General features: G+C 63.2%; 1 protein-coding gene across 2 annotated transcripts; it reads left to right on the forward strand.

Annotated features, from left to right (window-relative positions):
* Window positions 1-1,071: 1,071 nt before the first annotated feature.
* Window positions 1,072-25,820, forward strand: IL21R (interleukin 21 receptor). Of its 2 annotated transcripts, XM_059716299.1 has the most exons (9): window positions 1,074-1,165; window positions 10,633-10,704; window positions 15,156-15,270; window positions 16,095-16,279; window positions 18,205-18,356; window positions 18,732-18,912; window positions 20,022-20,145; window positions 20,971-21,055; window positions 23,857-25,820. In XM_059716299.1, exons 2-9 carry the CDS (start codon window positions 10,653-10,655, stop codon window positions 24,721-24,723), a joined length of 1,761 nt encoding a protein of 586 aa, XP_059572282.1. In that variant the 5' UTR covers window positions 1,074-1,165; window positions 10,633-10,652; the 3' UTR covers window positions 24,724-25,820. The 2 variants fall into 2 exon arrangements, with proteins under 2 accessions (XP_059572283.1, XP_059572282.1); XM_059716300.1 differs by lacking the exons at window positions 10,633-10,704; window positions 16,095-16,279 and having other exon boundaries at window positions 1,072-1,165.
* Window positions 25,821-26,631: the final 811 nt, after the last annotated feature.

The following is a 26,631-nucleotide window of genomic DNA, read 5'->3' on the forward strand; positions in this document are numbered from 1 at the left end:
GCCGTTCCCAGGCTCCTCCCTGCGTGTGCTCGGCTCCAGGCTCCAGCCAGGACCTCCCCTGCTGCATTACAGACCTTTCCACTGCCAGAAAGGAAACGTTTGCAGCCCGCAGCCGAGCCAACTCCTGACCCCCTCTTCAGAGGGCCAGACAGGTTTCCTGCCGGAGGGCAGGCTGTCCCGGCCTCGCCTCGCCCATCCCACCGGGCGGACGGCCCCGCGTGACACGGTCAGCATTGCAGGGCGAGCGCAGCGCTTCCGAAGCATCGGGTCAGCGTGTCTTGGGACAGTTTGTTTTGTAGAAGAGTCCCAGGATTTGGCCTCTCTCCCCAGCCCGTGAAACGTCTGCTCTGCCTCCCGATCCCAACGTCGGCCCCGCTGCAGGGCTCACTGCGAGGACGGCGGGGCGGCCCCGGGCCAGGAGGAGACACGTGCCGCTGCGCGGGAGCCGAGGGCAAGGCCGGTGTGGCGGAGCACAGGGTGCTCCTGCCACTTGCAACCAGTGGGTTGCGTAGCCCCGGTGCGAGGGGGCGGTAGTGAGAGGCCCCGGTGGGAAGGGGGCCACTGATGAGGAGCCCGAGAGGGGCGCTACATCGAGCCCGGTAAGGCCAGCACAATGATAGGCCTCAAGGGGGCAGGGTCCTGCGGTAGCTGCCCGAAGGGGAGAGTCCCCTCGACTGGCCCATGCTGGGGCCGGGGCCAGGACCAGGATGGTCAAAAGGGCCAGGGGCCCACCGCGAGGGACGCCCAAGAGCCGGGGGCCTGGGGTCCCGACTGGCCTGGAGGTGGGCCAGGGCAAGAGGCCACAGGTCCCGGGGGGACCACACCCGAGAGGGGAACATGGCTTCGGGAAGGGAGAGAGCAGGACGGTGAGCCCAGTTGGGAGGTCGGTAGTGCGTGGGGCCTATAAGACCGGAGGCTCGAATATGGGGAGCCCCAGTGTGAGGGGGCGGTGAGGAGAGGCCCCAGCGAGGGGGCGGTGAGGATTTAAGGAGGGGAGGAGTGTGGCGGAGCACAGGGTGTCTCTGCCACTTTAAGGGCCTGGAGCCGGCAGCCTGCAGGTGCCTGATTAGGCAGCCATTTTGGGGCCTACATAAACCAGGCAGTTGGGCTGCAGGAGGCAGGCAGCAACATCGCCTGGCCGGAGGGCTGCTGTGAGCGCCCGGAGGTAAGGGGGAGCTGCAAGGGGATGGCAGGAGGCTCCTGGTCCTGGGCATGGCCTGACCCTGCACCCTGCCGGGAGTGGGTGGTCTGGGGGGGCTCTGTGGCGCGGGAGCCCCCAGGAAATGCCAGGCCAGTGATCACCCCGGTGAAAGGCGGGTTGGGGCGTCTTAACCCCTAGCTCCCACCACCACCGGGGGGTGACCCCTGAGTTTGTTGGGGGGGGCCCAGATGGGCCCGTGTTGTGAGGGGCCTAGAGAGGGCGGACCCCGAGAGTGGCAGTGATGTGGGCGAGGTGCCGCGGTGGCTCCTAGGAGGAAGGGAGTAGCGGCACGGTGAAGCCCAGTGTTAGTGAGCGGCTAGAGAGACCCAGCCCGAAGGGGAGAGTCCCCTCGACTGGCCCATGCTGGGGCCGGGGCCAGGACCAGCGAGGGTCAAAAGGGCCGGGGGCCCACCGCGAGGGACGCCCAAGAGCCGGGGGCCTGGGGTCCCGACTGGCCTGGAGGTGGGCCAGGGCAAGAGGCCGAAGGTCCCGGGGAGCCACACCCGCAAGGGGAGCAAGGCTTCGGGGGGTGAGGTAGCCCGGATGGCGGCGGAGCGGCCGCCTGAGTAGGGAAGACCATAGTGGGGTCGCATGGAAGATTCTGGGGCCCAGTGTGGGGCCGGTGAGATGTTGAACACCATGATGCCATCTGCGAGGCTTGGGCTGCGGTATTAGGGGAGGTCGGAGCCGCAGAGCGCCCCTGGGCATCGGGGCATTACAATGGGCAGCCTCCCGCTTAATTATCATCTTAATGGAACTAATTATCATCAAAGGCGTGGCGGGCCAGATGAGCGGGCGGTTGCCCAGAGACAGGCGGGCGGGCCGTGAAGAGCTCCGCCCTGAGTAGGCCCGCTGTCACGGTGACAGGCGGGCGGGCCGTGAAGAGCTCCGCCCTGAGTAGGCCCGCTGTCACGGTGACAGGCGGGCGGGCCACAGAGCTCGGCCCCGGGAGGCGCCCGTCACAGCCGGGAACCAGAGGGCTGAGGCCAGAAGGGGCTGTCGGGCCACGTGGTCTGACCCCTTCTCTCGTCACTTCCCGTTCCTCCGACGCCTCTTCGTTACGCCCGGGGACTTGGGTTTGGTCAAGTATTTTCCAGGGAGGCGTCCAGTTGTGCCGAGAAGACGAGGAGCCCCCTTCCCTCGGTCACCCGTTCCAGCACACCGCTTGCTCGTATCTCACCTTGTGGCTTATTTCCAGATGAATTTGTCTGGCTTCAGCTCACGACCGATGAACCAGCCAGTGGTTCTTACCGTGTCTTTCTGCACTAGATCGAAGGGCCTGCGGTGCCTGCCTGGCGCTTTCTGCCTGCGGCAGTACTCGCGCCACCTCTGCTCCCACACCAGCCACCTCTGTCTGAACAGCAAGAGCTCCTTCGCTCTCGCTGGCACACATTTTCTCCAGCCGTTGACCCAGGCCCTCGTCCTCTCTGTCCCGGGACGCAGGCACCAGAGCCGTAGGCCGTACTCCCGCACCAGTCTCACCGGTGCCAGGTGCCCCCATCCCTGCTGCTTGAACAGTCCCGGCTGTGCCCTCTTAGCCCTTTTCACCGTGGCCTCGCACCTGGAGCTGCAGTCAGTTGCTTGGCCGCTGTGGCCTCAGGTGGCTGCTTTCATAGGTTCATAGTTTCCTAGTAGCTAGGGTCGGTCAGGAGGGACCTGAACAGATCATCTCGCCTGACCCCTGCCACAGGCAGGAATGGATGCTGGGCTCACAAGACCCCAGACAGGTGATCGTCCAACCTCCTCTTCAATTTGCCCAAGGTAGGGGCCAGGACCACTTCCCTGGGAAGCTGGTTCCAGATTCTGGCCACCCTAACTGTAAAATATTGCCTTCTGATCTCTAACCTAAACCTGTTCTCCATCAGCTTATGCCCACTGTTCCTCGTCACCCCAGGTGGTGCTGGGGAGAAAAGAGCTCTGCCTGTTTGCTGTTGATCCCCCCTGATGAGTTTGTAGGCAGCCACCAGGTCCCCCCTCAGCCTCCTCTTGCTGAGGCTGAACAGGTTCAGGTCCCTCAGTCTCTCCTCGTAGGGCCTGTCCTGCTGCCCTCTCACCAAGCGGGTGTCCCTCCTCTGGACCCTCTCCATGCTGGCCACATTCCTTTTGAAGTGTGGTGCCCAGAACTGGACGCAGTACTCCAACTGCGGCCTGACCAGTGTCACATAGCAGGGGAGGTTCACCGCTCTGGACTGGCTTGAGATGCACCTTTGGATGCATGACAAGGTGTGGCTGGCCTTGCTGGCTGCGATCTGGCATTGGCGGCTCGTGTTCATCTTGGAGTCAATAATGACTCCGAGATCCCTTTCCGCCTCTGTGCTTTCAAGAAGGGAACTCCCCAGCCTGTATGTGTGCTGTGGATTCCTTCTCCCAAGGTGCAGCACCCTGCACTTGTCTGCGTTGAACCCCATCCTATTCTTGTCTGCCCACTGTTGTAGTCTGTCTAAATCTAGTTGCAGCCTCTCTCTCCCTTCAAGTGTGTCCACCTCGCCCCATACCTTCGTGTCAACAGCAAACTTGGACACCGTGCTTTCCACCCCCTCGTCCAAGTCACTGATGAAGATGTTGAACAGTGCAGGCCCAAGACCCGAGCCCTGGGGGACTGCACTGCTCACATCTCACCAGGTTGAGTACAGCCCATTCACCACTACTCTCTGGGTGTGCCCCATCAGCCAGTTTTTTTTTACCCATCCAACTGTGCAGGCATCAGTGCCACAGTCGCTTAATTTATTGATGAGGATGGGGTGAGAGACAGTGTCAAAGGCCTTCTTAAAGTCTAGAAAGACTACGTCCATGGCGACAACATCATCCAAGGATTTAGTTACTTGGTCGTAAAAGGCAATCGGGTTGGTCTGGCAGGACCTGCCTTTGGTGAACCCATGCTGGTTGCCCCTGAGTGTGATCTCGCCATGCTCTTCCCAGGAGTCTCCTGTCCAGTGAGTTTCCCTTCTCTAAGGTGCATCCAGGACTCGTGGCAGAGGCGATATCTTTTATTAGCCCAGCTAGATTTTTGCAAAAAAAATTCTCTAATTCCAAGCGTCCGGGCACAGACACCCTTCATCAGGCATCGGGGAAGATTGTAAAAGTTCTCCTGGGCAGAAATGAAAGTTCATATTTGATAGGAGATTTGAAGGTAGTAAAATCTCCTGTTTGGAAAAGTTCATTTTGTGTGCGGGTTTGCTCTGGAGAAAAGTTGGACTAGTGTCTTTACCTCCAAGTTGTTTGGAGGTGAGCAGGATGTAGTCCTATTTCCTTCTGGTTCCGGTGTTCAGTATTTCACAGAGGAGTCATGCATGGGATTCTCCCCCGGGCAGGAATTTCTTATCCTTCTCTAAGATGCGTACTTTTGCATTTGGCCGTGTCTCTTCCCGCTTCGGCTGCTCGGGCCTCAGGGGCCAGGCACCCCCGATTGCTCTGGAGGGCTGCCCCGTGCTTGTCCGTCCTAACGGCTCTGCTGATTTCTGTCAGCGGCCCATTGCATCAGCAGTGCTGCGTGTTGACCTGGAACTGCTGGCGACGGGCAGACAGGGCTGTGCCCCACGGACCCCACCGCCAGCTCCCCTGGTTGCCGGCAGTGCCCACGGACGGCTGCTCCACGACGCCCGTCGGTCACTCAGCCTGCTCTGGCACCCCGTGCCGGGGTTGCTGGCTCGGTGCTGGTGTTTTGGCCAGAGGCGGATGACGCCAGGCCGGCGGCCTGCAGCGACCCTCTTCATTGCACATGCTTGCCCTCTCTGCATACCAGCACGCTGCCCGCCTCGAGCAGCCCCCGGACATCCTCCAGCGGGCCGGGATCCATTTCAAATGAACAGCATCGGGCCAGCGGTCTCAGACGGCCCTTTGGGCCTCTTGGGTGCAGGTGGGCTAGGCCTGTGATGTAAAGGTGCTGTCCTTAGTAGATGTCATGTCACGTCCTCCTTCGGTATTCATGGGCTGGGACACAACCGTGTCTCTCCAGGTGGTGTGAGAGCATTGCCCTGACTGCAGACAACAACCCTCCGGGCAGCTGTGCCACGTCCTTCCGGTGACGGGCCTGTGCCAGGGCCACGGGTGCCCTTGTGCTACCGGTGTGCCGGGAACATCTCCTTGTTGCCCATAGCCCTGCCAGGCAGGGACTTCTCCCGGTGACTTCAGCTTCCCTTATCAGTTTGCTGAGCAAAGCCATGTGTTGCACCAGGCTCATCTCCTGGCTGCGTGGCCGTTAGCCCAGAGCCCACGCGGCCCCGTGGTGTGCGTCGGGACGCCCCAGGGCCCCGCGTGTGCCCAGGGTGGTGCTAGGCCTGCTCCCCTGGCAGGGGCGGAAGAGGCAGCCTGTTTGGTCACCGCTCTGCCCCGCTCCCCCCACAACAGTCCTTGCAGCACCTGCTGCCTCCACTTACCTGCTCCCTCCGCCACCCCCATCCTGACCCCATCCGCCCCCTGGCTCGGGGCTCTCCTGGGCCCAGCCCAGCCTGGCGGGCGAGGAGGAGTCAGGGTCCGCGCTGCTCTGAGCTGCCGCGCACGGGCCGTGGCATGCGCCCGGCCAGCGGCCGCTCGGCTGAGTCAGGCTGCCGCGCTGGCTCTTCTCTGCCTGGACAGGGTCCAGACCACACTCGCTTCTGCCTGCACTAAACCCCTCCCTGCGGTCTGATGTCTCTGGCTCCCCATGTCCGCGCCTCCCAGCGATCCTTCCCCGCGGTTGTGCCGGCCAGCTGGCCGGGCAGCGGGAGCTCTCGGGCCATGGCCGGGCAGGTGGATGGTGCCCGTTTGGACCATTAATTATAACCGGTTCTGTGGTGTCCTGGCAGGGAGCCCGGCCCCAGCACCTTCTGGCTGGTTAACTCGGTGGCATTACAGTACATACCCACTTCCAATAACCCTTCAAAGGCCTGGCCTGGTGGGTTTTTATTTGCTCTCCCACCCTTTTCTCACATAGAAAAGCAGACAGCAGAGCGAGGAGTAGTGTGGGTGTCAGAGCTCATTCACTGCCTTTCATGCCCTCACCACATCCTCCCGTCCCTGCACAGTAATACTGAGACGAGGCTGACGTCAGCCGCCGTTGCCGTGTGGATTCCAGAACGGCGCGCGCTGCTTTTTTTGGTTTTCGCTCAGTCAGTGCCGATGAGCTCCACCTGCTTTGCAGCTCCCGTGCGCTCGGTCGCTGCCGCGGCCCCGGCCCCGGCCCCAGCCCCAGCCGGGCCCGATGGACTCTCTGGGAGGCTGCATGGACAGCTGAGCGCATGAGGCAAGGTAATGTCATGTTTCTGCCGGTTCCTGCCGAGCTTGCTGCCAGCTGGGAGCAGCGTGCCGGTGCCTGGGCTCTTGGCTGCCCTTTGGCTCTTCTTGCTGCTGACACTGTGCCCGTGCCCTGCCTGCGTGCACGCTGGCCTGCGCTGGACAGACTACGGGTCATTCTGCCTCCCGGGTGCCCTCCCTGTTGCTTTCGCCGTATGGCCGGGGCTCTGCATCGTTGTAGCACACGCTGGCCTCCAAGCTCAATGCTCGGGGCGAATCCTTGCCCCGGTGTTTCACTGGGTCACTTTTCACTGCCCTCTCCTCCCCGCCTCTGGTCATCGTCCTGGGTTTGGCTCTAACAGAAATTATTTTCTCTGTGCCTGGGGATTTTAGATTCCCTTCCTCGTTTCTTCTGAGTTTCTATAACTGACATTTTTAGTGAGGTTTCTTTGGAGAGCAGAGAGAAACACATGTCCACACAGTGCAGATGGCCGTTTCCAAATGCGGAATTAGCATCAGCAGACTCAAGCCCGGTGGAGGTGGCTTCTCCATGTCTCCCAGCTCAGCACCAGGTATCGCTGACCGTGCCCCACTCGTGCAGGCTGAAGCCCACCCAGCTCCCGGCATGGGCGGTCCATCCATGTCTGACTCCCCATCTCAGACAGGGAAACTGAAATGTTGAGAGGAAGTGACTTGCCCAAGGTCATGCGGTAGCTCAGTGGCAGAGTGAGGAAGCAAGCCCCTGGCTCCTTACCAGCTGACCCATGCCACGCCGTCCCTCCAGCTCAGCACAGAGGTGGGCGGCAGGCGGAGGGGCGTGGGGAAAGGCAAGGCTGCGTAGGAGGTTAGGAATCGGGTGGAAAGGCAACACCGCAGAGCGGGCGGAGGCCTGCCTGGGGTGTAGTGCCGCAGCGTGCTGGGGGCAAGCGGGCTCAGGGCAGCAGCTGCTTCTGTGGAAGTCGTGAGCTGGTCCCGCCACTAGCGCGGCAGGGACACCGGGGCTGCTCCCGCCTCGGCTCTTCTGCCCCTGGAGCGGAGTCCGGGGAGACGGACCGTGGCTGTGGCCCTGGCTCCAGGGGGCACCGAGCCCTGCCGCCAGCTGTGCCGTGCAAGAGGCTCTGGGGACCCGAGGCTGTCCCAGGCGAGGACCCTTCCCCTCCATGCCAGGACGTTTTTCAGATATTCAGGCTACATTTCCTTTTCTTAGTCGTGTGCCATCACTGTCATCCAGGCGGGGCCCCTGAGTCCCCTTCCTCAGCGCTGAGCCCTTGCGCCGTCGGCGCAGCACCTGCCCTGTTCCCACGGCCTGTGCCCTGCTGGCCCAGGGGTTGGGCGCTGACTCCTCCCCGCAGCCCCGTGGCCTTGATGACGCTTCTCTCTGGATGGGCTTGCAGCGCAGGACAGCATCTGGCACGGGCGGTGGGAGGGCAGCTCCTCGCGCTGGCCGAGCAGAGGAGGGGCACCCAGGCACGTGCCCGTGCCGCACCTGCCCCGCACACCTGAGAGGGCAGGAACAGCCCGGTGCGCTGGAGGCTGGGACTGGCCGGCCCGTGGGCAGCGCCTGCTGCCCCAGCCAAGACGAGGGACGGCAGCCAGGGCGGTGCGAGCGGCCAAGGCAGGGCAGGAGTTTGCCTGGGCACGGCGTCTACGGGGCATGGGGGCGGGCAAGCTGGAGATCTGAGGAGGGGGCTGCTGCGGGCGGCCATAAGGCGGCAGCAGGAGGCTGAGCCAGGCCAGGCACTGGTGCGGCCACAGGGTCAGCGGCCGGAGGCCTGCGTGCAGCTGGAGGCACCAGGCCCTGGCATCATAGGGGAGACTTGCAAGAGGGAGAAGGAAGCCATGGAGGAGAGGAGACGCCATGACCCTGGCCCAGGGCCTCTGAGCGAGCGCCCTCGGAGGCAGGGGCCTGCTTGTTGTGCCCAGCTCCCGTGACTTCTCCGCATTACAGGGTCTGGGCCCCGGTGCTGGCACGGTCCAGTCCAGCCTCTGGCTGTAGCACCCACAGCCGCAGGGACCCAGAGGCCTGCCCGGAGCCGAAGAGTAGTGGGGGCCAGGGCCGGCTCCCTCCCATGTCCAGGGAAGAGAGGGCAAAAGCAGCCTGCAGTGGCCAGCAGAGAAGGGCTTCTCTCCCAGAGGAGGTGTCTGCACACCCAGCTGGACGCCGGGGCAGGGGGTGCGAAGGGCTGAGTGCGCTCAAAGTTTGGGGAACTGGGGAAAGTACCAGTAGAAAGAGCACCTGCGGCAGTGACCGCTCGGTGAGGAGCTGAGAAGGAACCGGCACCCAGGGGTGTTTTCCTGGGGGCCAAGGGTGCGTGAAGGGCCAGGTACAGGGGAGCGGCCTGGGGAGCTCAGGCAACCTCCGCTGAGCATCGGGCCAGCCCCGGCCCTGACAGTGCAGGGGCCGGTCCCAGGAGCAGGGCATGGCCGAGGGGTGCCAGCTCCTGGAGCCCGGGGGGCACCACCCGGGTGGGATGGGATTTGCCCGGCTGGGGCAGGGCACCGCTGGGAGCGGGGCCGGGTGCCACGGTTCAGCAACAGTCTCAGCCCAGTTTGGCGCCCAAGGGGCTTTTCAGCAGCTGCTAAAATGATTTTGCTTTCACGGGTTGAGTAAGCTGGGAAGTTCTGACACCACGCGAATATTCCCCTGGTGAAAGGCCGCTGCTGAGAGGTCGTGGGGGCTGGGAGCGGCGGGGCAGCACGGAGGGAGGCAGGTGGTCTTGGCCGCCTCGCCTCGCCTCTGCCGAGGCCCTGGGGGAGACGGGAGCAGCTGCATCCTGTGGGCTGAGCTCGTGGGGTCGCAGGACCCAGGTGCGGAGCTGCAGGCTGCCCAAGCTCGCCCCTCTCCGACAGGGAGGTGGGGCCAGCCCAGGCGCCGGCCTGGCCCCCCGGGATGCTGTGGGCAGTCCCACGCCCACCCCTTCCTGTGGAGGTCCCGGCAGTGCAAGCTCACAGCACGGGTCCAGCTGGACCAGCTCCTGCCTCTCCACGGGCTTCCTGGCATGGTGTGGCCTTGCAGTGCATCGACCCCTCGCAGTGCCTTCCCCGACACATGTCACCGCGCAGCGCGGGGCAAGAGGGCTGGGCAAGCGCTCCGGCGAGGCCACGTGCGCTCTGGCTCCCTGCAGTGCCCAGCCGCAGTGCCCCGCGGTCCGTGCCAGGGGCCGGGGCAGGGGCCAGCATGTCACAGGCTTTGGCAGGCAGGGTAGCAACAGCCCCAGCCCTGCGGGGATTTGAGCACGAACGCTTTCCATGTAAATGTCTGCATTTGCATAACGAGCAATGTTAAACATGCAGAAAGTCCAGGCTAAGGATGACTAAGGTAGCTGGTTTGGGGGGCAAGCAGAGGCACGTGTGTGCCGTGCGGGGACACATCATGTCACACATGTTCAGAAACGATCCAATCAGCCTTCTTGGTCCTTGCAATCCACCGCTGTGGACTCTCATCCAAACCCATCACAAGAGCCTTTCAGGGATTATCCCACATCCTGCGATGCAGGAGACACAGCCTTTTGGTCTGGGCAGATGGCATGGGGAAGGGGCTTGCGTGTTTGAGCTGAAGCACTGTAACTGGTTTGTCTGTCCGCTGTATCCCACGATACGTAGAAACCGAACAGGTCGCTTACCCCAGAGTAACACGCGGGCACAGTACAGCATCGCTTGCTGCAGAAGGGAGCGGCGCGCACAATGCGCACAGCAGCTGAGCTGATGCCCACGCATGAGCACAAAGCCTCGTCTCAGGGCAGCAGAGCTGTTTGTCCGTCCGCACGCTTCGCTTTGCTCTCGCACGTTCTGTGGTGCGGAGCTTGGCCAGCTCCCCTCCCCTTTCCAGAGGGGAGGTCCAGCGTGTGTCCCCGGGGCCCCTTGCCAGGGGTTTCAGTGCACAGCGAGAGGGAGAGACCTCGGTGGCCGGATGGCTAGATTACTCAGCTGCTCTCTGCAGCTCCTCGCCCGTCGGGACGTTTGTGCTGTCTGCCTAGCTGGCTCTGTACCCATGCAAGCACCTGCATCGGGTGCAGCAGTGTTGTTGCTCTCTCTTCAAAGGCATTTCTACCCACAGGAACTCAGCAAGCAGCAAGGCCCCGGGTGTAGCAGAGAGCGGGTCCTGCACCGTGGCTATCTGCTCGCTCCCTGAGCCACAGGGCAAGTCAGCGCAAGCCCTGCTGCCACATAGGACTGGCAGTGTGTGGCAGCGGGGTTGAGGCTGTGTCTCCTTGTTTCAGGGCAGCCACCGGGGATCATTATGAGGAACATGCTGTGGCTCCAGGCTGTTGCCTTCTTCTTCCTCCAGCACAGTAAGTTCCTGGTTCTCCCCCGGCTGTCGCGCCCGGGAGCCCTCACGTCTGACCAGGCGTTGTGTCGAGGCTGGTGCACCTGGTGCCAAGCAGCGAATGGGCCGGAGCTGGGGCTTGCTGGGTGAAGGCTTGGGCTGGGCGTTACGCTGTCCCCACCCGCGTGCCCCGCTGCGTAGGCTGGGCCCCAGCGGGGCTTGTGGGACTTGTAGCAGAAATGGTTCTTCCCCCGGGAGCGAGTTCAAACCACCGCTGGCATCCCGGCTGCAGGGCAGGGCAGGGCCATGGCCAGGACCTGCCAGCGCCGCACCTCTGGAGCGGCCTGCCAGGGTCTTCGGCTGTGCCCGGCCCTGGCCCCAGTTCTGTGCACCTGGGCACCCGCTGCCCCGTGTCACAGGTCCAGGCAGCTGGGCCAGGGCTGGCACGCTGAGGGATCGGCTCGGAGAGCAGCGTGCGGCACGAGGGGCCTCTTCAGGAAACAGCTGCGTGGTGAGTGTGCCGCCCCCCCCCCGCCTCTCGCTGCAGCCTTGGGCTTGTTTCACACCTGAGCTAGAGCATCCTTGGGTCTACGAGCCGCCCGTCCCTGCCCAGCCAGCTCCAGGGCCCAGTTACAGCCTGGGGCAGCCCCCAGCCCCTGGCCGGAGTCCTGCTCCCCGCACCTAACGAGCATCTTCCCGGGAGAGAGCGCCCCGGGGGTCTGCCTTTGGTAGGCGGTGGCCTCTCCCCCCCCGCTCAGCTCTGTCCTCCAGCGCCCGCCATGGCAGCATCCAGCCGCTGTGCAGGCGGGCAGCTGGAGTCAGGGCCATGCAACGCGCAGTTCCCTGGTCAGCTGCTCCCTGCCTCCCCGGGCTGGGCTAGGTTGGGCTGGGCTGGGCTGGGCTGGGCTGGGGGACTTGCAGGAGCCAAACAGCGCCGATAGTCAGTGATGTGCTGGCGTCATAGGGCTCAGAGCCCTGCTCTCCACGAGAGGCTCTGCGTGCGTGCGTACATGCGCAGCAGAGGTGGGCTCCAGGCCCCTACCGCCCAAGTGTAAAGCAAGAGGCAGCAAGTGGATGAAATGTGGGGAGAGCACAAGGACGCAGGCCCGGAGCGAATTCCTGCCTGAGCTCTGAATGCAGTACCCACCAGGTCCAGACCAGGTGCTGGAAGCCCCGTGCCCGTGCCTTTGTGACGATGGCTCCCTTGTCCCCCGCCGAGGAGGCCTGTGTCCGGCCACGAGGAGACAGTGGCATTCCCTCAGCCGGGAGCTTTGACAGAGACGCCTTGTAGCGGGGCAGCGTGCTGCACCTGCCACTCGAGGGGGAGAAGCTGAGCAAGGACAGAAAGCAAGGCGTAGAGCCTGCCAGCCCAGAGCGGGGAGAGGGGTCCCCAGCCCAGAGGAGGGCTGGCATAGGGGAGCTGAGCCCACCAGCCCAGAGAGGGGCGGAGCGGGGCACAAAGGCTTCCCCAGCCCAGAGCGAGCTGCATGAGGGGCTAGGGGACTGAGGACCCAGAGACAGAGGGCGGAGGGACCCAGAGGGTCTGAAAGTCCCAAGAGAGGCTGAGGCAAGCAACTGGCTGAAGTGGTAATGGCTGCGAGGCATGGGTTGCGGAGCAGGGAAGGAGCAGAGCACACCGTCTGCCCTTCAGGCTGCAGGGCCACTGCCCGGCCGAGAGCCTGTTTAGCATGACGGCTGCTTGAGACTAGCAGGGTCCAGGAGGGACCCACTGATCAGTTGATAGGACTCGGGCTTTCTCAGGCCCACGGGCAGCCTCCCTTCAATAACAAGAAGGCACGGCAGGAGAGCAGTCAGGGGAGGCATATTAGAGATCGAGCCAGGCAGGAGCCACACAGCTACCAGGGGCATCATGGCCACCCATGGCTCGAACCTGTCAAGATCCTCCTTTCCAGCACGGACCAAGTCCACGCGCTGCCCCCCTCTGGAGACCGTGGTTGTCCCGGGGCTTTCCCAGGACCTGCTCACACACCGGTGGTGATGGCTCTGGGAAGGGCCGGCATCACTGGGAACAGCAGTGCTGCTCTGCGGGACTGTGACAATGACTTCGTACTCCCTCGTCTGCTGCGGTCCCTGCAGCGTCTGGCCTGAAACCCGCCTCTGCCCTTGCTGCTTCCCCAAGGCATGGCCACGCTGCTGTGATGGCATCAGATGAATCCTTCAGCACCGGGAGAGGCCAACGGACGTGGACTGCAAGTGGCTGCTCCAGACCCACCGACACAGCATGGCCTCAGCTGGTGCAGGGTTACATGGGGCGGTCTGGATGGGAGCAAACGTCCCAGCTCCAAAATGAAACCAGATGGGAGAGCAGGCGCAGGACGCTGACACTGAAACCAGAGGGGAAACTCAGACTGAAAGCCCAGGGCTGAAAGCAACAAAAATGACATGAACAAGAAACCTGGAGTGAGATGCTGAAGTCAGAACGAAACACTCAAGTTGCAGTGAAGTCAGACATGCAGCAGCTCATCCACATCGCTCCAAACATGCCCAGGCTATGGTCTCGCCAGCGCCGTCCCAGTTTCACAAATGTACTGACATATGAAGAACTGGTGCTCTCCGGCCCATCGGAAAGGGCCCAGCCGACTTGAGGCTGGCTCCCAGTCCTGGGCTCAAGCTGTGAGGTTGCGGTCTGTCCCTTGGTGCCTCCCCTCTAGGTGCTGGGCCCAGAGCTGGGGGTGCGTGATGGCTTATGGATGGTTGTGTCTTCACTGGAGGCTGCTCTGAGTGCCCCAGCCACTCTTCTCCTGCCAACACTAATGGCTATTTAGGGTCTCCCTGGCTATAAGCTGGTAGGAGAAAACAGACTGAAGAAAGAAATCAGCGGAGCAAAGTCTGTGGGGAAACCTTGGGCTCCGTTGTCGTGTGAGCTTTTTCTTCTCCATCAGAAGCTCCAGCCCCCGCCAGCCGCGGCAGCCCAGCCCAGCCCAGCCCAGGCTCTGTTGCCCTAAGCCTCGAGCTGCTCCTGGAGGCATTGTGCCACCCTGGAGGGCTCCTGGCTGCTGTGGCACACACAGCACAAATGAGACACACACAAGTAGCACAGGCCACTCTCCCCACTGACTGGCCTGGGGAGCAGCTGTCATGTCGTTCACACCCGTAACCCTCAATGACACCAATCCTGTGGTTGCCTTGTGATCACCTCACACCTGCACCACCCGCCCTGCCACGGGCAAGGTGAGAGGAGGCAGGGAGCCCGCTCCTGCCTGAGGGGAAATGCCTGTCCATGCTTTCCGCGGTGTTGGGATTGCCCGGGCTGAAACGAGGAGCCTTCCTGGCTCCTCTGTGAAGGAGATGGTGAAGCAGCCCACGCTCAGGGCCACTGGCAAGGCATGAGGCTCCTGCAGCAGCTGCAGTTGCACATGCCCATCGAGCGTCATGTTTCCTCTGTTGTTTATACCTATTTTATGACCTGCCTGGAGGCCCAGACAGATGGGGACCCCCTTAGACTGGGGCTGCACGCAGGCAGAGGAGGAGGCAGCCCTGCCCAGAGGAGCTCAGAGCCCTGCGGGCCCATCGCGGGTACCGCTCCCTCAGCACAGACATGGAGCTTCCTTTCTTCCTGTAGCCCAGCCGGGGCTACCCGCTGCTGAGCACAGCACAGCACTGCCGTGCCCGCTGCCGCTGCCCTCGCCTGCACAGACCAGTGCTGGCGTGTGAACAGAGCAGTCAGCAGAGCCAGAGGAAGAGGCATCCAGGGTGGTTTGATGGCAGTTTTCAGCTACAAGTAATTGCTGTAACAAACCTGAGCCAGTAACTGCTGTGACCTTCCCTGAGCGCCTGCTCACAAACTCATTCCTGTTGTTCTCAGGCTTGTAGGCTGTGCCGATCCCGTCCACTTCTGGACACCTCGCACTGGTTGTAACAAGGAAAGAGCTTGTGCCAGGATTGCAGAACAGCTTGTTGGAGAGCCCTGGAGCTGGGGGGGCAGGGAGGGAGTCACCAAGATGTGAATGTCATTGATGGAGGGTGCAAAGGAGTGACTAAACCACCCCTTTGCTAAAAAAATAAGTCTTGGAAATGCCGCAGGAGACGCATGCAAGAACGTTTCAGTTGCAAACCCCAGCACTCGGTGTTAGGAAACGCTGAGCTGAGGCAGCTCAGTGTGCAGATGTTTCCAGCTCTGCCCTGGCTCAAACAAAGCCCTTGCAGAAGCAGCAGCATGCAGCCGTGTCACGCAGCCTACATGGAAGAGGGCAGACTTAAAGCTGCACATTCAGCCGCCGCTGGGCTTTCCTCACATTTCAGAGCCTACGTGCAGCCTTGGCCAGCTGTGCTAGACAGCTGTGAGAGAACCTTCTGGGTTCAAGCGGGAAGCCCAGGGCAGGGGAAGCCCGGGGCAGGGAAAGCACGCTGGGAGCTGGCATGGAGAGCCTGGGGCCCGCTGCCGCATGGTGCTGGCCAGGGCTGTTCCCTGCAGCCTTGCAGCTGCTGCATTAGTTTCTCGTTTTGCCCTTACAGGTGCCAGTTGCACCGACCTTTCTTGTTTTGTGGACTACGCAGAGACGCTCTCCTGCTTCCTGAAAACCGACCTCAGCACCACCGGCGGGACCTCATATGACCTCACAGCAACATGGTACGTGTGTGCAGAGGAGGCAGAGCCGGCCACGGCTCACTGGTGGGCTCTGGGGCTTGCACGAGGGGAGGAGCGTGCCGCTCCTCTTTAAGGACACCGCTCTCACGCTCTTGGCCAGGGTCGCTGTTGCTTGCACTCTGGTTCCTGTTGCCACTGGACCACCCGGCTCGCAGGGAGCGCACAGCCCCTGCTTCCTTCCTCCCGTCACAGGCCGTCTGCAGCTGCAGCCTGCCACGGCTCCCGCCTCCCTGGAGCCGTTGCTCTTCTCCCCACAAAGCTCAGCTGTGCCCTCAGGGTCGAGGCAGGGTCTGCTGGTGGCTGGTGATTGGCTTCATTGGGAACAGGGGGTAGATCCATGCTCGTAGGATGCTGGCTGCCCCTTCCCCTCACCAGCACCTGGGTTTGCCTCTGGCCAGCCCTGCGACCCTGCAGCACCCGGCCCTCCTCTGCCTTCTCACCAGGCGAGGTCTCGCTTACAGGGACTTCCCAGGGGGAAAGTGGCCACCCAGCCCCTGCCAGGCTGCACGTTATCCCGGGTTCCCCTCTCCGCCACCTCCCTGCATGTGCCAGCACCTCTGCGCTGGCCTCCTGCTTGTTTCAGCGACAGGGTCCTTCTCCCAGCCCTGCTCAGGGTGCAGTAAATGGAGCCTGCAGGTTTTTCTGCAGCTATTTATTTGAGTTCAGAAGTGAATTTCCCTGTGGACATGTCTTTGCCCCTCTCGCTTCCCCCGAGCACCTCTGCTGCCTTGTTCTTTCACTGCACAGAGCAAGCCAGGGACTGGTCCCACTGCGACACAACGTGTTTGTGCACTTGGTTTCTGAAGGGACAATGACAACATCTGGAGCCTGGCAGAGCTCTCCAGAAACACCACCCACGTGCAATACGTGTGCTACGAGGACCAGACGCATTTCTTCATTGATGCCACGTTCACGGTGTGCGTGGCCAAGCCGGCCGAGGGGCAGCATGCAGCTTCCAACAGCTGCAGGAGCTTTGTCCTGGCTGATAACAGTGAGTCCAAGGATGGATGGGTCTGGTGTTTGGGGGCTGCATCCGTGTGCCTATGTGTGTGAAGCCGCAAGCCTCTGCTGCGTGCATGGCAGCATCCGAGGGGTGCACGTCCTCCTGGCTACCCCAGGCTGGTCCTGACAGGTTCTGGCTCGGACCTGACGCAGGCCGGCGGGGGTGTCATGGCACACGGTGGAGCGAGCAAGAGACCAGCAAGCCCCGTGTCCTCGCTGTCACAGTCGCTCGCTGTCTCTTCTTCGTGCGGTAGCAGGGGACCGTTCTCACCCGGGTCTGCTCCGTATCTGAGCAAAGCCAGAGCGGGCTTTTTAGCCAGGACCAGGAGTGACAGAGGGATGTCACGTACACTGAGCGTGCCACGGACTTCCCCCCGCAACCCTCAGCAGCCTTTCCGGTGGGGCAGCAAAGAGGAACGTGACGCTGTTGCCACAGACGGGCACTGCAGACGCACGGGCAGGCAGACCCTCTCCCCTGCTTGAGCGGCTCTTGCTGGGGCTGCTCGTCCGCGTGCCAAGGAGGAGAGGGAGGCCGGGCTGCATCGCCAGTTCACCTCGGAGGCAGCTCGGCTGCCAGGCCGGCGGGTGCCCAGAGCCAGGCCACTCCGGTACATCAGGCACACGTTGCACGTTGCCTGGAGCTGACCTGGGAGCCCTGCCTTGAGGGCCATTGCACTGGGTGACGTGCCAGGCTCACCCTCTCTGTGGCGGGCCAGTCGGGGGCGCTCCTGCGTTGAGCCGCCCACCTCCCTGCGCCCGACCACCGTCCAGGCTCCGAGTGCCTCCCTGGGGTGCCTCCCGTCCGGCCGACCCCTTCCCTGGAGCACCCCCGCTAGCCTGGGGTCCCGCTGCCACCATCCAAGGCTCTGGACTCACTTCTGGCTCTGCGCGCCTTGGAGAACGCAGGCCTGATCGTCCAATGGGTCCTAGACCCAATACCAGCACTTGGGGCACTTCCCCAAGTCAGGGGCTGATTAGGAAAGCCTCCCTTAGTCCACAGACCTAAGGGGCCTCCTTGGCATAATTTAGACCCACCCCTCAATAAGTCTCCCACACCGGTCACAAGGAGAACTTTATTGATGACGGGGTAGGGCGGAAACAGGGTAAAAGGTAGAGCAGTGTCATAGAAATCTTACAGGAATATCAAAGGAATCCCACAGAGCAAACCAGGGTGGCTGAGGTAGCCGTTTAAACGCATCTGAGTTACTGAAGCTAAATATCTAATCGGATCACTAGTAGCTTACTCACTCGCATCGTCCAGAGGTGGTTGTTGTTTCCTCTGGAGGCAGGGCACTCTTGGAGCATGCGGTGATGAGGAGAGAGCCAGGCTCAGATTCACCTGGATGACCGCATGGCTAATGGCTGACCCCCTTCTTCTTGGACCGAGCCCTTAAATAACCTCTCTGACCTCCGCAGCCCGGTCCAATCGAAGCTGCCAATACTGGCCACAAGCCGACCAATCTCCCCCGCATCCCTGGCTACCTGGGCCCGCGCAGGGCCGGGTCTTTCCCCCCTGCCCAGGTGACCAGAGCATCGCCTCCCAGGCGCCAGGCTTTTGTCATGTAGACCAGGTGGGAGATCCCCGCCCTGAGGAATGAAACACCAGCCTCCCAGGCGCCAGGCTTTTGTCATGCAGACAAGGTGGGAGATCCCACCCTGAGGGATTCAACACCAGCCTCTCGGGCTGGCAGAGACAGGTCTCTGGAGAGGGGCACCCACGGTGGCATTTCTGCCACACTCTCCACTGCTCACAGGGAGGCCCAGCCGCCGTGTCCCTGCTCCTCTCGCACGCCGGGGCCGGGGGTCGGCGGGACCCTTGCCACCGTGCTGCGGGGGGGCACTCCAGGGGAGGGGGCACCTCTGGCATTTGCTGTGTCTCGGGGTCACCGCAGCCTTGCCCTGCTCCCTCCACAGTTAAACCCTCCCCACCCTTCAACCTGACGGCCACGTTCTCTGACGGATACAATATCTCTTGGGAAACCATCTACCAGCACCCGGACTATTTCCTCCTGGGCGACGAGCTGGAGTACGAGCTGCGGTACAAGAAGAGGAGCGACCCCTGGGAGGTAGGAGGGGGGTGAGGATACCCACGACACAGCCCGGGCCAGCTCCAGCAGCCCCGAGGGCAGGGAGGAGGGTGCACGTCCTGGACGGGGCAGGGACCCCTTGTCCCAGTCCTCGCAGGTCCTGTGTTGGAAAGGAGCTGGGCTGGGAGAAGGCTCCTGGCTCAGGCTCTGGCCTGGCTGTCCCCGGACGGATGCTCCCCCAGCTAGCGCTGTGGCCCACCACAGCCCTCACCGAAGTGATCCAGCAAAGGCCGAGAGAAGCAGTGTCTCCCTTCCCTCCGGCTGCCCGTGACACCTGCCCCCAGCGTTGGGGCTGGCACGGGTGGTGGCCATGCCCCGCGCCAGCCCTGATGCTTTGGCACTTCCCTTGCGCAGAACCAGAGGACGAAGACGATACCCGAGGACAAGCGGAGCCTGGTGCTCCTGCCCCTGGAGTTCGAGGGGGGCACCGAGTACGAGCTGCAGGTGCGCGCCCGGCCCCAGGCCAGCAGGGACTTGTACCATGGCGTGTGGAGCGAGTGGAGCCCCGCGCTGACGCTGACAGCCACCCCCCAGGGTAAATACACCCCCTGCCCGGGCTGCTTTTCTGCTCGTCCCCGCAGGTGTCTGATGCTAGCAAGTACTTTCAGAAATACAGTAAAACCACTTGAGAAAAGTGGTAGGTTAGCAAAACCGTTGGGTGTCACTGACAGGAAAGACAGCTGAACCCACGCAGGCCAGGGTCACGTGGGGCACGTCCCCGCACGGACCTCAGGCCAGGGCCCCTCAGCGCTCGTGCAGGGACAGGGAGCCACGGGGGCAGCTGCGGGGCATGCAGAAACCCCTGCTGTATGGGGGCAACCAGGAGGGCTGGGGGCGCAGTGGGTCTGGATTACGAGGTGCTGCTGCTGCCTGGGTGCTTTGCACGGGGTTGCTGATACGTAAAGGGTGCACGGCAAGGGGAGCAGAGCTGGTTACTGCCAGATCTTCTTGGTCCCACTGCCTGCCACTGGGATGCTCGAGGACAGCGTCAGGATCCCTGCTGCTGGGTGGAGACGGGTCTGCTCGCAGCTCGAGCTCCCGGTTCTTCCCTGGCTGTCCGGTTCATCGAGCTGGCAGCCCAGCGCCCAGCACGCGGCGCTGGCTCACCCAGAGTTAGCACCCAGCACGCGGCGCTGGCTCACACCCAGAGTTGTTGCCAGAGCTCAGAGCCGTTGGAGGAGCCTTTGTGCAGGACTCTGCGGTCCGGTGCCTGAGCAGGGGCTGGGCGCCGTGACCCACCCGGCCCCTGGCAGCCTGGTGCCCCGGGGTGCTTCCCATGGTGTTACAGAGCTGGGACATCAGCCCAGTCCATGGGACACCTCTGTATCCCTCCAGCGTCTCCCAGGCTGCTCCCATCTCTCAGCCCGTTCCCCGTTCCCTGGCAGCCTGGGCAGCTGGGAAGGAGAAGGGTCCAGGGCAGCTGGGGCACGAGGCTTTCCGCTGGATGCAGCATGGCATCCCCAGGACATGGCCGGGCATGTGGGTCTGCCGGAGCGGAGCAGGCAGCCCAGACTTGGCGCTGCCTGAGGCCCTGCTCCAGGCGGGCCCCTGTCTCCAGAGAGCCGGCCCCTCCTGGGAGAAACCCTGGGCTTCTCCAGCCCGTCCTTTCCTGCTCGTTCCTGACCCTGCCTGTTCTTCCCTCAGTTGCTCAGACAAAGGGACCAGGACCGGGACCAGGATCGGGATCAGGATCGGGGTGGCTGCTGCTGCTGGGCATCGTCCTGGTGGCTGCTGTCTCCATCGCGCTGCTGCTGACCAAGCACCGCAGGTGAGAGCGCGGGGCTGGGGGTCCTGCCCGCGGGCCGCCCCCGATTCTGTGGGTCTCGGGATGCCAATGAACCCGGGATGTCCAAGGCACAGGCAGGGGCAAGGCTGAGCATGGGCTGCAGCCCTCCCCACGCAGGAGCCCAGGGTGGGGAGGCTAGGCTCCTTTGCAGGCAGCCTGATTTCCTCTGCAAAGCTGGGGCCTGAGCCATGGCAGCGCCTGCGCCTGCCCTGTGAGCTGGGGCTTTGCCGGAGCCGGGCTCTGGTTCTCGGGCACGCTCTGCCCCCTGCTGGATGCTGCTCCCGGGCGCCCGACACTGCTGGGCTGCCGAGCACAGCCGGGGTGAGGTGGGCACCGCTGCCTGGAGCAGGCCCAGCACCTGCCTGGGGCTCTGCAACCTGCACCAGGCCTGGCCGGCGCGAGGGCCTCGGGCGCCCGGGCTCTGGGAAACTGTGGCAGGTCCTGGCACCGCGTCCAGCAGTGGAGTTGGGGAGACCACGTTTCCTCGGGGGGCAGTAACTGCGACTTCTGGGGATGGGTCCCATCAGCTCGGGGCAGAAAGATGTGTGTTCCCAAGGGGCCGGGGCCTGAGTGCCAGGAGCACGGGGCCAGCCCGAGCGCACAGCGAGGGACGGCTGAGGTCACCCTTTCTGCCCCGTGGAGCAAGCCGGGGTCTCCACGAGGCTGGCCCCTTCCAAGGTGTCTGCCCCAGGGCTCCCGCAGCGAGGCCGGCACGCCCGGCCCACTGATGCCAGCAGCCAGACCCTGCGGTGTGGGGCGCTGTGTGACGCCTGCTCAAAACTGAACTTGTGCTCTCTGCTGCTCCAGCCTGCAGGAGAAGATGAAGATTTTCATCCCGAACCCGGCTCCCTTCTTCAAGCCGCTTTACATGGTGCACAATGGCGATTTCAAGGTATGCCATGCATGAGCTGGTGGGCATGTCACCACTCGAGAGCCGGGGGTTTCCAGAGGAAAGCGGTGGGTGGGCAGAATGTCAAGCGGTGCGTGGGTGAGGACTGGTCCTTGCAAGGGGCCTTGTCACGTCCCCCGGGCAGGGGAAGCTCAAGCGCGGTGTTTAGTGCCAAGGCCAGAGCGAGCCCTGCAGAGCCATGGGCGAACGGGAGCCGCGCCGGCATCTGAATGCAGATGCCTTGCTATCTCTTTCCTGCGCAGTTTCCTGTTGTTACAGCAGCTCTTATCAGGGACACTTCACGCATCTCTCGTTTCTACTGCTTTGCTGCTCCTTTTGGAGAAACACCTGCTCCCCCGGCAGGGCTCGTGTTTCCTTGTCCTGAGCGTAGAGGCTTTAGCCCACCCCAAGGAGACGGTTGGGGTAACGTTTCACATCCCACGCTCTGGGCTTGTGCAGCCTGCTCGCAGCCGGGTTTCGGCTCTCTTGCGGGTGCCCCCAGCTCTGTATATCAGGCCTTTTGCTCTCCTCTCGCCTCCTTTACTGCTGATAACCCGAAACGGCTGCCTGCACCTCCATGCCTCGCTGGGAGGCGGGTCAGGCCAGGGGCAGTGCCGGGACGGCTCTAGGACATACTTGCTACTGGGACTGGGCGGGTGTCCTAGAGCCCCGCAGAGAGGGGCCCCGCGCACCCCCTTCCCTCTCGCAGAAGCGAGGGGCAGACGTTCAGGACGTGCACAGACAGTGTATGCCACGTAAGGACACAAAAGTGCCGTGCTCTGCTCAGGCCACGGGTCCATGCGGCCCAGCGTCCTGTCTGCCACGGAGGCAGGGATTGGGTGCTGAGGGGTGGGTGCACAGGGCATGTCCAGATCTATACCCCCGGCCCCCCCGCCCCGCCGTGCAGGTCCCAGCACTCACCCCAAGGCTCAGGAAGTCCTGATTCAGAGGCTGCCTCTGTCGAGCAAGCTCAGCACCCCCTGATGGGCCTTTCCTCCTCTCCTGATCTGGCTAAGCTAGGCGAGAAGAGGCACCACCTGTGAAGGAAGGGCAAGGAGGGTCCAGCCTCTCCTGCAAACAGCTGGTGCTGAGCACTCAGCGCTGGACGCTGCGCTGCTTGGGCCCCTGCCCGGGGACCCCGAGGAGCTGAAGGAGCCATGAGCAAGCTGTTACGGTGGAGACAAATCCTCCTGCTGCCACGAGCTCTGGTCCTCCCGTAGCCACAGCCCGGGGGGAGCGTTGCAGCCCTTGTGCCCCTGCTCGGGCCGCTCCTGCTGCGGGAGGCGGGGAGCCAGCTCCGTTCTCAGTCCCACCCTGGCTGAAGCTGAGGTGCTTCTGGGAAGTTAACGTATGTGCAGAGTAAAGGCAAAGTCGCCCACGCAGCACAGCTCTGGCTGCACAGGCACAGGCTTCGGAGAGGATGTGGTGACCTTGCTAGCACCTGAGCAGGAACTTTACCAGCGGGCAAAATGCGCCTGCTTTAGGGCTTGTCCAGCCAGGCTGTAGCACGCGCAGGTCGCCAAAGCACTCCTGCAGGTGCGGTAGGAAGCGTCTCCTGGATGTGCAGGGGGAAAGGCAGCGACAGGGCCTGGGACTTGGCGGGTAGCGAACACGAGACTCCCGTCACCCGGCGCTGACCTAGTTGCAGTGACAGAGAAGTGGAAGTGGAGCAGCGCCGCCTGCTCTCTGCGCGCCGCGGTGCTGGCCCTGGGGGGACAGGCAGAGATTGGTGTCAGGGAGAGGTGGGGATGGTCTGTGTCCTGAGCTCCTTGCACCCACTTATGAACAGGTTAAAACAAACCAGGCACTTTCCTCTGCAAGGGAGACTTTCCCCATGGCTAGAAACACAGCAGTCTGTCTCCCAGCACTGCCCCAGGTGCCTCGCTCCCCATGCAGCTGGAAGCAGTTGGGCCCAGCACGCCCCAGACGCCAGCCGGACACCCAGCACAGTGCGGCTGGTAGGGTAGTAACACTGGCCCTGCCACAGCTCTTCGTAGCAGCAGGTATCAAAGCCCTTGACTGCGGAGGGTAGTGTCCTTGCCCCACCGGCTGATGCACAGAGACAGAAAACCTTTGTCTCCAGTTGCCCGGCAGGACAGCGGCCGAGGTGAGGACAGAACCCAGCTGTCCTCCGTCCCAGCCCTGTGTGCGGCTCCCGGCTCTGCTGGCTCCGTAGTACAGTGGAAGCAAGCCGGGCAGGGCCATACTGCATCTCCCTGCCTTCAGACTAAGAGCATGGATTGTCATAGGCTTGCGGGAGCAATGCCCAAGGTCTGCTGGGGTTGAAAGAGTATTTTTGGTTTGGTGTCAGGAGCAAGAAGGCACCTCCCAGACCAGAGGTGTGCGTCTGGTCCTGTGGGGCTCACACGCAAGGCCTTACGTGTGACACAACCCACAGGGACCGAGCAGAGCAGAGGCTGGGGCTGGGCACTGCCACGGGGAGCAGCCCCGGAGAAGGCTCAGTCTGCCCGAGGCCAAGCAGAGCCAGGGCCAGCGCTGGCTGGAAAAGCCAAGTGCTTGACTGGAAGAAGCCAGGGGCATTGGCTGCCCCGAGCCCAAAGGGCAGAGGGGAGAGTGCAAAACTGGGGAGCCGAGAGCTTTACTGAGCTCTGTTCACGCACGCAACGCGAGTGCCACCAGGGCTGTGGTGCGGTCTCGCGGCCCTGGATCCCCGGGACTTCGGGCACTCGTGTACAGGGCCCTTGCTCAGCCCTGCGGCCCCTGCCCAGCACAGCGGGCTGCCAGCTCCCGCTCGGCCAAGGGCAGCGGTAGTAACCTGTGTGTGTGCATGTGTTTTTGTGCAGAAATGGGTCGGCGTGTCCTGCACCAAGGTGACCCTGGATTTATTTGACTGGGGCGTTGTTCTCCCCGAAGCGCTGGAAGTCTACAGCAAGCACCTGTCCAGCGATGTCCCCAAGGAGGAGAAGAGATTGCTCAGGAAGGACCCCCCTGGCAAGTCCTGCGGGTCCGGCCTGGCAGTGTGTGGCCCGGACAGCCTGTCCCTGCTGTCCAGTCTGAACAGCAGCCGCGGGACCCCAGACCGGTCCTACGGCCACCTCTCCATCGACACCGTCACTGTGGCCGATGAGTTCATGCCATGTTCTTCCCAGTGCCGCTGTCACAGTGCTTCCCGGGGTCACGAGCCATTGGGTGACGAAGGTGCTGGCAACGGAGAGGATGGCTACCCCAAGCTGGACCTCGATGGTGACGGCAGAGACAGCTCCAGCGCAATGGTGGCAGCTGACCTGAGCACCCAGGACAAGGTCATTGCCTTGGGCTCCGTCTCCATGGAGTGCTTGCAGGGGGAAGGGGTGGGCGGCATCTTGGGAGCCCTTTGTCTGCATCCCAACGACTGGGACTTGGGCAGCCCCACTTGTCTGCCTTCCCCTGGGGGCGACAGCACGTCCGACATGGAGGGCTACGGCTTCCCGCGCAGTGCGAGGACCAGCGACGGGTACCCAACCGTCTGCCTGGACCTGGACACTATTGACAGTGGCTTTGTGGACTCCGACTGTGGCAGCCCTGTGGACTGCGAGTTTGAGAGGAGCAGTCAGACCGACCCGGGGTCCGTCACGCTGGACAAGGAAGTCTCGGACTTCCCACGGAGCTACGTCAAACAGTGGGTCTCCTGCCGCCCTGCCACCCCGGTCGCCGGGACGCCGCCAAGCTGAGTGCCGGGCACGTGCTCCGGGCTGCGGTGCTGCTCCTCGCCCAGCTCCCATGCAAGGACTGACCAGGGCTCAGCAACACCATCAGAGCAGAACAAAGTGCGTTTGGTGCGAAGGTTGATGTGAGCTGGCAGACCCACAGAGATCAGCCTTTTCCTGGGCTTGTGTCACATCAGCTTAAACTCACTCAGGGGTCTGGCAGCTTCCCGGGTCCAGCTCCTGCCCGTGGAGCTGTGGACCCAGTCCAGGAAAAGCAGACATATTTCGGGACCTGCCTTTCACCAAAGCAAATGCACAGGACGTTTTGAGCCTGGCTTGTAGAGACTATGGGACTTTAAACTGACCATTCCCCGCTGTTCCCCACGAATGACGGTGAGGCGGCTGCCGCTCCCTCGTGCAAGTCCCCCTTGGCATGCGGCTCCTGTGATAGCTCCCACCCTTGGCCCTTAGCTCCCTCAGTAGCAGCTCATGCTTTTAGCTGTAGAGGCCCCGAATCGTGTCCCTTTGTCAGCGAGGCAGCAGTCACCCCGCATGGCCTTCACCCGAGCTGTAGTATGCCGGGGCTGAACACAGCCTGGGTCTCTCTAGGGCTTGGCAGCTGCTGCTCTGGGCCCTCTCCTGCTTCCAGACGCGTTCCCACCACCTCCCAAACACCTTTGATACGTCCTGCTCAGTGTCACGTGGCCGTGGCCTTTGGATTCATACAAGCCTTTGTAGGCCGGTCGCTCTGTGGGGCTGTGCTCACGCAGCTTGTGCACCTGGGCTTGGCGGGGCCTGTGGGCACTGCTCGAACGTAACTGCACGGGATGCCCCTGCCCGCGGCACAGGATGGACCTCTCCTTGCAGCCGCCGCGCGTGCCCTGGTGCCGTGCAGCTGCTGGTGTTTGCTTGGGGCACCGGTGCTCACCGCTAACATGACGGTGCTGACAAGCGTGAGGGCCCGCTCCTGCAGTGCCTGCTGGGCACCAGTGGCATTTGGACTGGCAGGAGCCGCAGGAACAGCCCCGATCGCTGGAGGATGCTTGTTGTGTGCTGAGCGCACTTCCCGAGCGAGGCAGGGTCCCCTCTTCGCTGGGTGCAAATAAACTCCTTCCTCTCTCTCCCGTGTTGGTCTCCTGCAACGTCCCGGCCCCAGGGCACGGTGCACGGGTCTGTGCCAGCCACTGCGCATGGGGTGACCGCGGTGATGGGGGAGCAGGGCCCCAGGCCTGAGCCCACCCGAGCCCCCAGGGATGCCTTGGCTGAGGGCGGGCCTGCCCGCCAGGGGCAGCTGCCTGGCCTGAGCTCGTCAGCGCCTGGCATCAGACGAGTCCCTCATGCCTGAGTGGAAAGGGGCCTTCCCGCAGCCCGCCACGCTGCCCTCGGCCCCGGCGCAGGGTCTTGCCGACCGCTGCAGCGACCAGACCGTGGCAGCTTAGTGCTGGCCACGTCGGCAGCCCCTGGTCCTCACGTCTTCCTGGGCGCAGCTCATGGCTGCCCAGCTGCAGCCTTTCTGGATCCCCCTCCTCCTCTCCTCTGCCCGCGGGAAGCCGAGCCAGGAGGGCATTGCCTGGGCAGGCTGCCACGCGGAGCCATGCCGCGGGCTGTGGTGTCTCGTATGCCCTCGGGGAGGCAGCAGAGGCACAGGCACATGGCTCCATCCCCTTGTCGGAGCCAGGGGCAGGCCGGGAGTCCGCACCCCTGCAAGGCCCTGCGCTGTGCTGCGCTGCAATACGGTGCAGCCCGTGCCAGGGACCTGCCGGCCGTGCCCGCCCTGGACGCCCATGCTGCAGAGCTGAGCGGTGCCCGTATGTGCTGGGCATCACCGTTAGCCCCAGGGCTGTAGACTTGACATGCCCCCTTCCCTGCCCCTCCCTGGCACGGCTGCCTGGATCCAGCATCCACCAGCATCCGACGGGGTGAGACCGGGAC

The sequence above is a fragment of the Alligator mississippiensis genome, chromosome 13 (assembly GCF_030867095.1).
Source record: "Alligator mississippiensis isolate rAllMis1 chromosome 13, rAllMis1, whole genome shotgun sequence".
In the NCBI taxonomy this organism is placed as follows: domain Eukaryota; kingdom Metazoa; phylum Chordata; order Crocodylia; family Alligatoridae; genus Alligator; species Alligator mississippiensis.